Raw genomic sequence first — 14974 nt, 5'->3', positions numbered from 1 at the left:
CTATAGAAGATCCAGGAGGTTCTTCTGAAGTTCCAGGAGGGATGTGAATTCTAGGGAGACACTATTCAGCCCAGGACAGGAAGCAATACTGAAGCAGAAGCAGTGGGCTGGGGACAAGGGTGTGGACTTGAGACAGGTGGCCAGGCATTGCATCAGACTCCGTTCCTCCTTACACAGAGACCTGGAGGGTGTTAGCGGCGGAGCAGGAGGAGTCTAGGAGCACTCATAGGCTCCCAGTTGGGGTGAGCTGGATGGACTCAGCAAGATGTGAGACAGCGAAGGAGGAGGACAGTCTTTTCAGAGCCTCGAAATAGACATGTGTTAACATTCTTTCAGTGACTTCCTGGGAAACCATTTGATTTCTCCAACTTAACATTTTGAGTTCTCAGCACTGTTGGGTAGCATCCTTTTGGCTAAGTGTGAAGATGTAGAAAAAGAACATTGTGAAGCTCTGTCTTGAAGGTAGCCTTTACAATTACACTCTGGTTCTGTTAGACCCGGAGAACATCATTCCCTAATTCCAGGTGAAAGTGAAGAACTATGGTCTTCCACGTTAAAACCAAAAGTACTTCCAAATGCATAGATCATATGTATGTGTGTATATATATATATATATATATATATATATTCTACTTTTTCCATCTAATGTATCAGACTCATTACCATGGAAACATGTGCCACAAGAAACCAATACCTGATTTTTTCCCTTGCCTTGGTAACACTACATAACAAATGAATGGGCAGGATATGCTCTTAATTTGGAGGGAGAGTAAGCAGGGACGTGAGCTTGGCTTCTCCCCTGCCTTCCTGTAATACCCATTAGAGGAAGCCCTGGCCTTGGGGACGGATGTGTTATATGTTCAGATGTTGCCAGTCTCTCTCACTCTCTCTGACCGCATGTTCCAGCTCTTACTCTGTTGCCTGGTTACAGAGTGAAATTGGCTGACTTTCTTTTTGGCACCCGTGTGAACTGAGGGGAATGAATTATTTTGAAAAGTTGGGGGTAGGGTGAGTTGAAAAGAACTTCTAAGATTTACGGTTTTATGGAGAAAAATGGAGTTTTCTCCCTTCCACCTATGTGACTGAGATGATCAGAGTTTGAACTTTAAAACTTTTTTCTGAATATGATGACTGTTGACTTGGGATATTCAGACAGAATGACCTGACCGTGCATGGAGTTGATTGCTGCTGCTGTTGCTGCTAAGTTGCTTCAGTCGTGTCCAACTCTGTGTGACCCCAGAGCCAGCAGCCCACCAGGCTCCCCTGTCCCTGGGATTCTCCAGGCAAGAACACTGGAGTAGGGTGCCATTTCCTTCTCCAGTGCATGAAAGTGAAAAGAGGAAGTGAAGTCGCTCAGTCGTGTCCAACGCTTAGCGACCCCATGGACTGCAGCCCACCAGGCTCCTCCGTCCATGGGATTTTCCAGGCAAGAGTACTGGAGTGGATTGCCATTGCCTTCTCCAATGGAGCTGATTGCTAATTAATAATTTGAAGGAAAGTTCAAGAAGTCTGGAAGACTGTGCTAAGTGTGTTTGCTGAGCGGGCATTATCATATTATATTGTGGGAAACACCACAATTCCTGTAATGTTGTTGTTTAGTTACTCAATTGTGTCCGACTCTGTGACCTCATGGACTGTAGCCCGCCAGGCTCCTCTGTCCATGGGATTTCCCAGACGAGAATGCTGGAGTGGCTTGCTATTTCTTTTTGCAGGTGATCTTCCCAACCCAGGGATTGAATCCAAGTCTCCTGCATTGGTAGGCAGGTTCTTTATCACTGAGCCACGAGGGAAGCCCAATTCCTCTCATATTGCATATTAAAACATAGGAAAATGTTTCTTAGTATGGAAAATATCAGTAGCATTTAAAGTATGGTTTTTAACCTCAAATAGACGATGAACTAGTTAGCCTAGATAAGATGATCCCCACAGAGGAATAGACAGCTTCTTGAAGAGCATTATAATGAAGCATTAAAGGCCATTGAGGGTTCCAATAGGAGAACCCTGGAAAACAACATTCCATTAAAAACAAACAGGAATTTGTTGGTGCAGGAGTTTCGTAGGGTCATAACAAATGACCACAAACTAAGTGGCTTAAAACAACAGACTTTTATTTTCTCACCATCCTGGAAGCCAGAAGTCTGAAACCAAGGTGTGGGCAGGGCTGTGTTCCCTCAGAAAGCTCCAGGGTAGGGTCCTTTCCAGCTTCTGGTGTATGCTGGCAGTCTCTGGCGTTCATTAGCTAACAGCTGCATCACCCCAGTCTCTGCCTTGCCTCTTCTTGTGTTTTTCTTCCTTTGTGTCTCCTCTGTGTATTCACATGGCATTCTTTAAGGACACCAGTCATTGGATTTAGGACCCACCCTAAACCAGTATGACCTCATTTTAACTAATGACATCTGCAGAGATGCTATTTCCAAATGAAATCACAGTTGGAGGTTCTGGGCAGACATGAGTATTGGGCAAGGCAGGGCACCTACCCGGTGGGGAGATATCATGCCAGTGGGGACATTTAATGAGTGTGTGGGCAAGTTTCCAGAAAGTGGGCCTGTGTCTCTGAGCCCTGTCTTAGGAAGGGGTCACCCTCGAGTGCAATCAAGGAGAGGAAGTCAAGTCACCTGGAGTCCTCACTCCCCAAGATGGGGGTCACAGACTCTGCTCAGGGGGAAGGAACAAACAGAAGGATATGGAGAAAGGAGGCAGAGAGTCAGCCCTTGACTGACTTGTTTTCATCTTGCTACCAGAAAGGTCTGAGGGCTGTGTCAGAAATGCTGGTGCTGTTTTTGTTCCACCTGCCAAGCAGGAGACAAGGGTTCAATCCCTGGGTCGGGAAGATACCCTGGAGAAGGAAATGGCAACCCACTCCGGTCTTCTTTTCTGGAAAATCCCATGGACAGAGGAGGCTGGTGGGCTACAGTCCATAGCATCGCAAGGAGTCAGACAGTGATGATTACACAAGAGCAAACCAGAAAGGTCTGCGGGCTTGTGTCAGGGTCGCTGGTGATGGTGAAACTATCTCTCCATTTGTGTCTCTGCTTGCGTTTCCCCTGCAGCTGAAGACCAGTCCTGTCCCTCCGAGAGGCGGCGGGCCTTTTCCAGACTCCTCTTTGGGCCCTCCGGCTACTTCAGCCGGCAGAGCTTGTTCTTGGCTCCTGAGGAAAGATCGGTGTCTCAGAGACTCGCCAGATTTGCTGCGCCCTGCCCACCCTCGATCAAGGAGCTCTTTCTGGATTCCGGAATTTTCCAGCCAATGCTGCAAGGATGGGCCTCACGGTTTGTCGCCCCAGAAAGTCTCCTCAAGGAAGCCATTAGAGGGATCTTTCCCTCCCGAGAGCTGGCCCGCCTCGCCCTGCAGTTCACCACCAACGCAAAGCGACTGCAGCAAAACCTCTTCGGGGGGAGATTTTTGGTGAACGTAGGCCAGTTTAACTTGTCTGGAGCCCTGGGCACAAGAGGCACATTTAACTTCAGTCACTTTTTCCAGCAGCTGGGTCTCCCAGGCTTCCAGGATGGACGGGCACTAGCTGATCTGGCCAAGCCTGTCTCTGTGGGACTGAATTCAAATTCTGCCTCTGAAGCCCCAAAAGCCTCCAAGACAGACGTTGCCCCGAGGAAGCCAGTTGTGGGCAGCTTTGGCTTTGAAGTCAACTTACAAGAGAACCAAAATGCCCTGCAATTCCTTTCTTCCCTCCTGGAGCTTCCAGAATTCCTTCTCTTCTTACAGCATGCTATTTCTGTGCCAGAGGACACAGCGAGAGATTTAGGTGACGTGATGGAAATGGTGTTCAGCTCTCAGGGCTGCGGGCAGGCACCTGGCAGCCTTTTCGTCCCGGCATGCACTGTGGAAGGGAGCTACGAGGAGGTCCAGTGCTTCGCGGGAGACTGCTGGTGCGTGGACGCCCGGGGCCGAGAAATTGCCGGCTCCCGAGTTAGAGGTGGACGACCCCGGTGCCCCTCGGAGTGCGAAAAGCAGAGGGCGCGCATGCAGAGCCTCTTGGGTAGCCAGCCCGCTGGGTCCAGCCTGTTTGTCCCTGCTTGTACCAGCGATGGGAACTTTCTCCCTGTCCAGTGCTTCAACTCAGAGTGCTACTGTGTGGACACCGAGGGTCAGCCTATTCCTGGAACTCGAAGTGCGCTTGGAGAGCCCAAGAAATGTGAGTCTGTTGAGTGTTTAACCTGCAGACTCTGATTCTCCCCTAGGGCCCTGACATGACGCATCAGAGTTATAGCTAAAGCCCAAACTTCTGCTAATGGTGAAATTTGCTGGCTGACTTAAACATTGTCCACAAAGGTCTGGATAATGTTAACCATTCCAAGGAGTGGAGTTGGGAGATTAATTTGGCCTTAAGAAGCTGCCACATAAAATTTCTGTGGTGCTGACAACAGCTGGTCTCAACTGCATTGATTTAGTGATAGGCAGGCTCTCTCTCTCTCTGAATATTTACAAATTTAAGGTTGATGGGGTTTCTATGTCTGTGTAAGGTTTTAGATGGAGTTTGGACAGATAAGGGCTTCCATCTTGGTCTTGGGTTTCCCAGGTGGCGCTAGTGGTAAAGAACCCACCTGCCAATGCAGGAGATGCAAGAGACAGGGGTTCGATTCCTGGGTCGGGAAGATCCCTCTGGAGAAGGAAATGCAACTCAGTCCAGTATTCTTGCCTGAAGAATCCCATGGACAGAGGAGCGTAGCGTGCAAAAGGGTGGCCCCCTTTGCTAGTCCATGGAGTGGCAAAGAGTCAGACACGACTGAAACGACTTAGCACATATGCATCTTGGCCTTTGGGGCTTATTAACCTGACGTACCTGTGCTTCGTTCCTCCCCAGGCCCCAGCCCCTGTCAGTTACAGGCCGAGCGAGCCTTCCTCGGGACGGTGCGGACCCTGGTCTCCAATCCCAGCACGCTGCCCACCCTCTCCAGCATCTACATCCCGCAGTGCAGTGCCAGTGGGCAGTGGAGCCCCATGCAATGCGACGGGCCCCCCGAGCAGGCCTTCGAGTGGTATGAACGCTGGGAGGCTCAGAACAGTGCTGGCCAGGCGCTGACCCCGATGGAATTGCTAATGAAGATCATGAGCTACAGAGAAGCAGCTTCCAGAAACTTCCGTCTCTTCATTCAAAATCTGTACGAGGCTGGCCAACAAGGCATCTTCCCAGGGCTGGCGAGATACTCTTCTTTCCAAGATGTCCCAGTGTCAGTGTTGGAAGGGAACCGGACCCAGCCTGGAGGGAACGTGTTTCTGGAACCCTACCTCTTCTGGCAGATCCTAAATGGCCAGCTTGACCGATACCCAGGGCCCTACTCAGACTTTAGCGCCCCTCTGGCGCACTTTGACCTCCGGAGCTGCTGGTGTGTGGATGAGGCTGGTCAGAAGCTAGAAGGAACCCAGAATGAGCCCAGCAAGGTCCCAGCATGTGAGTTCCTGGCGTGGAATAAACATTAGCTATTACTAATCATCTCACAAAGCGGGTATGCCGTCAGTGCAGTGAATCCGATTGCGGAGACAAAACAGAAAGAACATTCCAGGTTGTGGGAAGAGTTGGGGCGAGGGGAACAGCTGAGCCAGAAATGCATGTGTATGCTGGTGTGTGTACATACTTCAGAGGGGTCAGCGTGAGCGCCAAGTGGTGGGTGACTCCATCTGCCTTTCCTCCCCAGGTCCTGGCTCTTGTGAGGAAGTGAAGCTTCGCGTCCTGCAGTTCACCAGGGAGGCAGAAGAGATTGTCACGTATTCCAACAGTTCTCGCTTCCCTCTGGGAGAGAGTTTCCTTGCAGCCAAAGGAATCCGGCTGACGGACGAGGAGCTGGCCTTTCCTCCACTCTCCCCATCTCGGGAGACTTTCTTGGAGAAGTTTCTGAGCGGGAGCGATTATGCCATTCGACTGGCAGCTCAGTCCAGTGAGTGCCCCATGCTTCTGGTTTCTTGTTTCTTCCTTGGCGGAAGAGAGAGTTTGAATGAGTTCCTCTCCAGTCATCTTTAGAGCTGTGTTTCCCCCAGCCCATGGGTTCCGGAGAAGACAAACGTCTTTTGTGATCCTAAAGCTGGAAATTTTCCCACCCCTCCAAGATGGCACCCAAACCTCCAACAGAGCCACCTGGGGGCAGGGCTCTGTATTTTGTATTGCATATGGCACCTGTAGCCCACTGGGAAGCCAAGTATTTGAGTTAAAATATTCAATTGTGTGAGCCCCGAAAGCTCCTACTCCCCTGTGGCCGGTTCTGACGCTTCCCTCCATTTCCAAGGACTCAGGAACACCTCCTAGGAGGAAAGTAAAAGAGCCCTCCTAAACTGAGGAAACACGCTCTGGGTTTAGGCACCTTCCTCATGTGATCAAATCTAATCCAGGTAGTTAACTCCAGAAAGCACCACTTGGTCCCTCGCATGACAGAGACCTATGCTCAGAAGGCTGACGCTGCTCTGGCCTGGGACCAGCTCAGCATTGCTTGACACATACCCCTGGCCAAGCACTTTCTGCACTAAGTAGATCTTTAACAGATCTTTGCATAATCCTCCGACAGTCCCATGAGAGAGATGCTGTAATCACCATCCGTGATTCTCTTCAGAAGTGGAAACGGAGGTTAAGTCACGTGTCCAAGTTCATCCAACCAGCAACCAGCGGAGCCTGGATGCGATGCTGGTGGTTTGGCCCCCAGGCCTCTGTCCCCTGCTCCCACTGCACCTCCTGTAACATCCGGACCAAGACAAAGACGCCCACGCCCACAGGCTGGAGCCTCCCTGCCCTCACCTTCCTGGCGGTTCTGCTGCCCCCTTGGCATTGGGCTTCTCTTGCCTTTATTCCCCTAACACCATGTGAGAGTCTCCCCAGAGCCATCTTTGTTTCCTCCCCCTCCCCAGCCACCTCTGCTGGAGGACAAGACGCCCACCTTCCTCTTTACATCCTGGGTCTCGCACGGCGCCAACAGAATGTGGGGCCTGCAAAAGGATGCTTAACCATCCTCCTTGCTTCTTTCTTCCTCTTCTCTCTCCTTCCCTCCCCAGGTACTCTTTTTTTTTTTTTTTTTTCCTCTGTTCCTCAGAGACTTGGAGATTTTGCTTTTGGCAGGAACCCAGTTTTTTAAAAAAATGTTGTGGCTGGGCAAGTTGTCATGTAATCAAAGAGAGGAGGAGGGGTTGATGCCCTTGAGTGGTGACCACTTCAGTCAGGGAGAGAAATTTAGAGGAAGAGAGAGAAGTGTTGGCCCCATGGGGATTTATTGGCTGAATGTTGTGGTGGCACGTTGCTCAGAAGTCAGGCTAAGGAAGTTCCCCTCCTCGGAGCCACCAGCTCTGCTTTTGCAAGTCTGATGCCATTGGGAAAAAAGGAAGTGTCTGTAGAGAACAACCAGGGTTGGTCACTTTTCTGGGCACCCCTGCAGGTAAGAAGGGGCATCTCTAACTGTGCCAGAGGAGAGGAAGCCCTTGGTGTGCAGACCTCCGGAGCCTGGGGAGTCTGGGGACTGAAGGCCCAACCCAGAAAGAGACTGAGGGCCGCAAAGCATCTTCGACCCACAGAACCCAGTAGCGGTGTCCCACGGTCTCTAGGGAGGAGGGGTGGGCACAGGAGGAAAGTCAGTTACTAACACGCCATCAGTGTTATCAGCCATCACTGTTCTCTCATCTGCCTTAACCCGATGGGCTCTAGATGAGAATTCCTGAAGGAGGAACAGTGACTCCTTCATACTTGGCTGACATTTTTTACTTCTTTGGTTGCACCATGCTGCTTGTGGGATCTTAGTTCGCTGACCAGGGATCAAACCTGTGGCCCCTGCAGTGGAAACGTGGAGTCCCGACTGCTGGACTGCCAGGGCGTTCCCATCAGCCGGCATTTTAATTTTTTTCATTTTCATTTTAAAGGGCAATCTGGTGAGGGCCTACCCGCTCCTCGATGAGCCTCTGTCTTGTTTTGGGGTGGAAATGTTTGTCACAGAAATCAAAAGGCCGCCCATGTTGGGAAAGGACGAGGTGGCTATTCTCAGGACAGAGTCTGCTCGGCCTGGGCTTTGCCTGTCCAGTGCTCACCTCTCTCCTCATCTCTCCCCACTCCAGCCTTTGACTTCTACCAGAGACGCCTGGTGAGCCTGGCCGAGTCCCCACGAGCATCCAGCCCTGTGCGGTCCAGCCCCTATGTGCCACAGTGTGATGCCTTCGGAGGCTGGGAGCCTGTGCAGTGCCATGCCGCGACGGGTGAGACGGGCAGGCGCCCTGGGGAGGCTGAGGGACACCCCTCCTTTTCATGTGGAGAAAAGAGCCTTAGGAAGAAAGAAAGGAAAGAGCCCTGCACTATTAGGGCAAAGCAAAGTGGACCCTAGGCCTCTCTTCGGCAGCTGGTGGCACGCCCCTTAATTCTTCTGCCATCTGATTGTTCCATCTGTACAATGGGAGTGGCAACCTTCTGCCTGCCTGAAGACCAAGTGGGCAGCTGCTGGGGTTTCTGGGTGTTAGGGCCTCTGATTGCAGACCCTGTTAGGGAGAGCAGACAGGTAGGGGTTTGGGTGAGAGAACTTATTGGCACTGCTAGGAATTTTTTAAATTTTGATTAGAGTTTGGTTGATTTGGAATGCTGTGTTACAATAGCTTTTGCTGTACAGCAAAGTGAGTAGGCTATACCTAAACCCACTCTCTTTTCAGATTCTTTCCCCATATAGGCCACTGCAGAGTACTGAGTAGAGTTCCCTGTGCTATGAGCAAGTCTCTTTTATATGTGGTGGTGTGTACTGCAGGACCCTCAGGGCAGGGCCCTTGGGCACTTCCTGAACTTCTGGACATGGCTCTTTTCCAGGGCACTGCTGGTGTGTGGACGGGAGGGGAGAGTACGTCCCCGCCTCGCTGACCGCCCGCTCCCAGCAGATCCCGCAGTGTAAGTGGGGCCGCCGGACCGGCCGGCGGGCCTTCTAGCGGGCGCCCTGCCTGGGGAGGCTCAGTGGGCCAGCGCTTCAGCCCAACCCCCGAGAGCAGGCAGACCACACACCCCCAAGCCCCCAGGCCTGGAAGACATCCCTGACCTTGGTCGTAGTTCCTAATGGTGCTCCTCGTTTCCCAGGTGGAGGGAGGGAGCTGGGGGTGGGCAAGGAGCCCCAGGTCCACCCCCCGACACCTGCTTCCTGGGAAGTTTCATCTATTTCTGTGTTTTCTACAACGACCTCATGTCTGGTCCATAGTCCAACCTCTCTTCTGAGTCTGGACCCGTGTAATCAAGTGCTCACTTTATGTCTCAGAGATGAAATGTCCCATGTGGGTTTTTGTCCCCAACCCTCAGCCTGCTTCTCTGGGGTCCCAGCTGTCTGCTCAAAGCACCTCCACCCGCCCAGATACACGGCTCCAACTCTCGGGGCCAGCCTGGGCTCCCCACCTGCCCTCAGCACCCGCGGCCAGCCTGTTGAGAGCTCCCCTCTCTCCCCACCCAGGCCCCACCAGCTGCGAGAGATCACGAGCCAGTGGACTGCTTTCCAGCTGGAAACAGGCTGGTGTCCAAGCAGAACCATCTCCTAAAGGCCTGTTCACCCCGACCTGCTTACAGGTAAGTCTCTGAAGGCCCAAGAAAGTTCCAGAAGCCAGAACTTTCTGGATGGCAAATTTTCTAGTTTTCAATAAACTTGTTTGAATTGAGAACTCACAGGAAATTCTAGGCCTCGGTTTTTGTCCCAGCCCCGGCTGATCCAAGCTCTGTGGTGGTGGTGATGTTTAGCTGATCAGTCGTGTTCAACTCTTTTATGACCCCACGGACTGGAAGCCTGCCAGGATTCTCTGTCCGTGGGATTTTCCAAGCAAGAATACTGGAGTAGGTTGCCACTTCCTCCTCCAGGGGATCTTCTTCCTGAGCCAGGTGTCAAACCCACATCTCTTGCATGTCCTGCACTGGCAGGCAGATCCTTTAACACTGAGCCACCTAGAGGCCCAAGCTGTATGACCTTGGGCAATTTATTTACCATCTCTGTGCTTCTCTGGGCTTTGTGTTATCCCAAGATCAGGTCACATTTTAATCTTCCCTAGCACCAGGACTGTTTTGAGGCTTTTAGGAGATACCTTTAATGAAAGCTCTTTGAAGAGTAATATACACGTACATAATCCCTTAAACCATGAAGCCGCATCAACACGCCCATCATGTTTCAGCTTCTCAACATACCGGAAGACTGTAATATCTCCCTGTCCAGCTCCCTGGTTGTCATGATTTCGGGCAGCGACTGATGTGAAAGCTCTTAGAGAGAGACTTCCTGCTGGAACCAACCACTCAGGTACCAGCTGATGGAACTCCGTGTGGCTCAGGCCCCGTACCCTAGAGTAGGGATGATAGGAACACTGCCACCCACTCTGCTGGGCTCGCAGAGGCTCCAAGGAAGTTAGATGAAATCAGCGGTGCAGAGGTTCATCAAATGCAAATTACTGAGCAAAAGTTTCCTTGTTACTGTTCCTCACTGTCATTAATACTCTTTGGTGCTCTAAACATGGACCCTGATTACGGAAGAGTGTTGTGGAGAAATTAGCAGATCTAGTCTTTTATCTTGGCTGGCAGCTCCCTACCACTGAAATGAGAGTCTGCTTCATCATCAGAGTCTGCAAGTCCACCTGCGGAGAAGGAGAGACAGGAAGCATACTTCTGACGGAGGGAAAAGTGATTCAGACCAGCTCCCAGAGCACCTCCGATCGTGTGGTTCCCCAGGCTGGCTCCTGGAAGGACCCAAGTGCCAGAAAACAGGACCCAAGATGCCCAGTGCCCACACTGGATGGCTGTGTGTTGGACCTGTTCCTCAGCAGAAGTCATGTTAGCAGCGAGGGTGTTCTCAGTTGTAGATCTTTACAGTCCCATATTTTCTCACACCTTTGCTTGGGTTTGAATCCTTCCTGTGCGACTTGAAAGCGAAGCACCCGGGGGCACCTCATCTGATTTCCCTGGGTCTCGCTGAGTAGAATGCGGACGTAGGCTCTCTACCTACATCAGGGACTGAAGGACACCCTGGGGGCCTCCTGATTATGGTCTCTGTAAATGCCGGGTGTCATTACAATGGTCATTTATCACCTGTGAAAATGGCTCAGCAGAGCACAGAATGAACAAGTGGCCTCGGAAATCTCAGGGAAAGCCTCCGGGGTCCCAGGGAGCTTGGGAAAATGGGCCTCCCTTCTGCCTGCAGCTGCATACACAGGAGAGAGGCCATTGTCTTCCCAGGAGTGCATGGGTCCATCTGGTCCCATCTCCTCTCTTTTTAGATGAGGAAACTTGCCCCAGTGAATTGGAGGAGCTTGCCCAGCATCCCCAGCTGGCCGAGGAGAGATGGGCCCTGGGCAAAGGCAGGGGGCTGCCTCCTCCCTTGTCTTCCTTTTCTGTTACAGGGATGCTGGTTGAAAATCGTTTCCGGAACTAGGGGGATGGTTTCAAGTCAGCAGCTGGGCTCAGGCTGGGCAGGCTTGGGCCCCGCCTGGGTCTGCCACCCCCAGCTGTGGCTGGTCCTCTGTCACTTTCTCTCTCTGAGTGAGCCTGTTTTCCCCACTGTAAAAATGGGTTCACTGCAGTTTTTGTCTCCTGCGGATGTTACAGCCATGAATTCAGACAATGTACGTAAAGGGTCTTGAATAGGACAACCCCATCCAGCCCCTCCCCGATGTCTGGAAAAGCCATCGCCAGTAGTTTCGGGAGAAATATCCTTGATGCCTGGCTCCCGACTTACCAGTTTACAGAAGCATCTTCGCTGGGTGACACTACCTCGGTTTTATCTCAGACAGGAGAGTTTGCCAGGCTGCAGGTGTCGGAGGCTGGCACCTGGTGTGTGGATCCAGCCTCAGGAGAGGGTGTGCCCCCTGGCACAAACAGCAGTGCCCAGTGTGAGTACTGACCCTTCCCCATCACTCTCCAGCCCCCATCCCACGAGCATGAGGTACGGAGCCCCAAGAGCTGGCTTCATGTCCCAGCTTGGCCATTCCAGAGCCATGAAAGCTTCTAACCTCACTGCGCCTCAGTTTTCTCATCTGTGAAATAGGGGTGTGATTCCCCCACCTCAGTGGGGTTCTTGGGAGTAATACATATAGCAGGATTTGGGGTAACTAGAGGCACAAACCAGCACTGGTCTCTATTATAGTGGGCACCGCTGCCTTCATGGGGTCTGCTGTTCAGCCCCAGATACCGGGGCTCCCACCTGGCCCCTCGTCCTCCAGCCTGGTCCAGCAATCTGGTTTCCACAGTGAGGTTAAGGCGGTGTCTCTAAAGGGCGCATGTATGGCTCTCCTCTGCCTGGAGCCCATCGATGCTCCCTGTGGTCCTCAGGCCCAGGCTCCTTGCTGTGGCTCCTGGACCTCTCCGTGTAGGCTCCTGTATCTTCCTGGGCTTCTCTTATTTCTCTATCTCAGCAGCAGGTCCAGGAAGAGTAAACTATAATCAGGCTTTTCAAGCAGGTAGTCACTGTCTTCCCTGGGCCTTCATGGTCTGGTGCAGCCTTTGCAAACCCACAACCCCAGCTGGCTAACTCTCACTCCGTCCACCCATCAGTCCCTCAAGGAAGACTTGCAGGCCTCTCTGTCTTTCCCAGCAGAGCTCAGTGCCGCCCTATGGGCTCATAAACTGCCCTGCACCTCCCATTATCATCCTTAGCATCTCAACTGCAGTTGCTCACTTACTTGTTAAGTATCCTCTAAGATTCTAAGCTCCTTGAAGACAGGCAATGTGTGTGTGTGTGCGCGCGCGTGCATGGAGTGGAGAGGGGAGTACAAAGCCGAGTGTCCGAGTACAACACCCCAGTAGGGAGGCAGCCCCGGACCCCGGGGGACCCGCAGGCAGGTGGCAGTGGGTGGTGGCAAGGGCTGTGACACCCATGCCGGCAGAGAGCACATGTGGCTTGTCTTTGCGCCAAGGCCCGAGCCTCTGTGAAGTGCTCCAGAGGGGAGTCCCCTCCGGGAGAACCAGCCCCGGCTACAGCCCGGCCTGCAGGGTGGAGGACGGAGGCTTCTCCCCAGTGCAGTGCGACCCGGCCCAGCGCAGCTGCTGGTGCGTCCTGGACAGCGGAGAGGAGGTGCCTGGGACTCGCGTGGCCGGGAGCCAGCCAGCCTGTGAGAGTAAGTGGTGATGCCCCAGAGTGACCCCCGGGCTGGTGGGGGTCCTGCCGTCTCTTCCTTGGCCCTGGTTGGGGTGAAGGGGTCACCAAAGATGTCAGGACAGTGAGGGCAGGAGGAGAGACAAGGGATCTGCGTGAGGGATTGCAGTTGACCCCCGTGACGCTGAAACTCCATCTCAGTTCAGTTGCTCAGTCGTGTCCAACTCTTTGCAACCCCATGGGCTGCAGCATGCAAGGCTTCCCTGTCCTTCACCAACTCCTGGAGTTTACTCAAACTCGTGTCCATTGAGTTGGTGATGCCATCCAACCATCTCATCCTCTGTCGTCCCCTTCTCCTCCTGCCTTCAGTTTTTCCCAGCATCAGGGTCTTTTCCAATGAGTCAGTTTTTCGCATCAGGTGGCCAAAGTATTGGAGCTTCAGCTTCAGCATCAGTCCTTTCAGTGAATATTCAGGAGCTCAAAGCAAGGCGAGCCCTTGTGGCAATCTCCCAAGCCAGTGAAGCTTGGGTGCTGGCCTCCTGGGGGGTGCCAGGTCTTGGTCTCCCCATCCTCAAGTGGGGAGGAGGGTCCAGACGGCAGGATCTCAGTGGGGGGACCTCAGAGGGGTCCATCCCAGCCAGGAGCTTCAGGAATAAGTGGAGGTGTTGATTTATTTATTTTTGCTTCTACTTTAAGAGATTATTTGGGTGTCGAATATTGAACTGTACATGAATATATAATATTGAAATACGTTATTACTTATTAAACATATTATTGAATTATCAATTACTTACCTTTAGTTTTTCCTGTATACTCAAGTCACAGGACACTGTAGTCATTTTAAAATGTGTGTGCACAAGTGGGTTACATTATCTGTGAGGTTTTTTTCAGAGCAGTAAATGAAGACTTTGCAAATTATTAATTACAACTTGGGATGTTGGGTCTGGCATGGTAGAGAAATGCTGCACAAAATGACTAATTTTATGGCAGTTGCCTTTCTTCTGTTGTTTTTACTGTTTTGTTGCCTTATTTTTTTTTTTTTAACATTTGCAGTCTCTAGGCAACATTTTGGAACTGCAGACACATTCAATTAAGTCTAGTGATTTCTATGTGTAAAGAGAATTTTTACATTTGTAGAGTGATGTTTATATTTGTAAAGAGAGAGGGGAGTCTTCCAAAGAAGGGTAGGAAGGAAGAGTCAACGCTGTCTGCGTTGGGCTCTGTCTCCTGCCCCAAACCTGTGGTGCGTGCCCAGGGCTCTCACTACACGCCTTTTCTCCCAAGTCCTTGAGTCTCCCAGTCTCTGTGGGTTCTGTTTCAAGACGCTCAGCCACTGCCACCATGCAGGGAACATAGCGGGTGCTCGATGGGTGTCTATGAGGAGAGCTCCCTGCTGGGCGTTGCCGAGAGCAATGAGTATCAGCCGTAGCGTCAGGCACATTGAACTCAGAGGACATCTAAGAGTGGTCTGCACTGTCGGGACCCAAGGAACAGACTGCTGAGTGTCCTGCAGGAACAGGTCTGGGAGCACAGCTCTTCTGGGTCTGGAAAGACCCCCTGTGTCTTGGCCCTGCCAGGATTCCATGATCGTAGCTCACCTGTGCAGAGGTCGCCTATTAAAATGTGCTTGTCACATCATACATCCCATTTTTGCCCCCCAGGGATGCAGGTAAATAGATAGAAGAGTCCTACTCTCCATTTTACAGATGGAAAAGCTGGGACTCACAGAGGGTCATTAATGTGTTGAAAGCAAGTGGAACAACAAGCACTTTGAGTTCCCCAAAGCTTCTTCCTGCTGACTTGCTACAGAGTGTGGGGAGAAAGCTCAGATGAGGGAGTCAGACAGATAGACCCAAGTGTCAGCTCTGCCAATGCCCTTGCTGGGTAACCCTGGGCAAGTCCCGTAACCTCAAGTTCCCAACGGTAACTTGTGGGCATGGGGAGGGGGAATCATAGCTATTTC

General features: G+C 51.9%; 1 protein-coding gene across 1 annotated transcript in view; it reads left to right on the top strand.

Moving 5' to 3' along the window:
• The window catches only part of TG (thyroglobulin), a 231795-nt gene that overhangs the window by 16948 nt on the left and 199873 nt on the right, over window positions 1-14974 (top strand). The window contains exons 9-16 of the mRNA XM_069599831.1: window positions 3051-4151; window positions 4821-5408; window positions 5653-5892; window positions 8042-8179; window positions 8775-8852; window positions 9400-9512; window positions 11707-11809; window positions 12833-13033. Of these exons, the coding sequence (XP_069455932.1) occupies window positions 3051-4151; window positions 4821-5408; window positions 5653-5892; window positions 8042-8179; window positions 8775-8852; window positions 9400-9512; window positions 11707-11809; window positions 12833-13033 (2562 nt within the window). The remainder of the gene's footprint in view (window positions 1-3050; window positions 4152-4820; window positions 5409-5652; window positions 5893-8041; window positions 8180-8774; window positions 8853-9399; window positions 9513-11706; window positions 11810-12832; window positions 13034-14974) is intronic.

This window comes from Ovis canadensis, chromosome 9, assembly GCF_042477335.2.
Source record: "Ovis canadensis isolate MfBH-ARS-UI-01 breed Bighorn chromosome 9, ARS-UI_OviCan_v2, whole genome shotgun sequence".
In the NCBI taxonomy this organism is placed as follows: Eukaryota; Metazoa; Chordata; class Mammalia; order Artiodactyla; family Bovidae; genus Ovis; species Ovis canadensis.
Note: the sequence above shows the minus strand (reverse complement) of the source record. Positions and strands in the feature narration are given on the sequence as shown.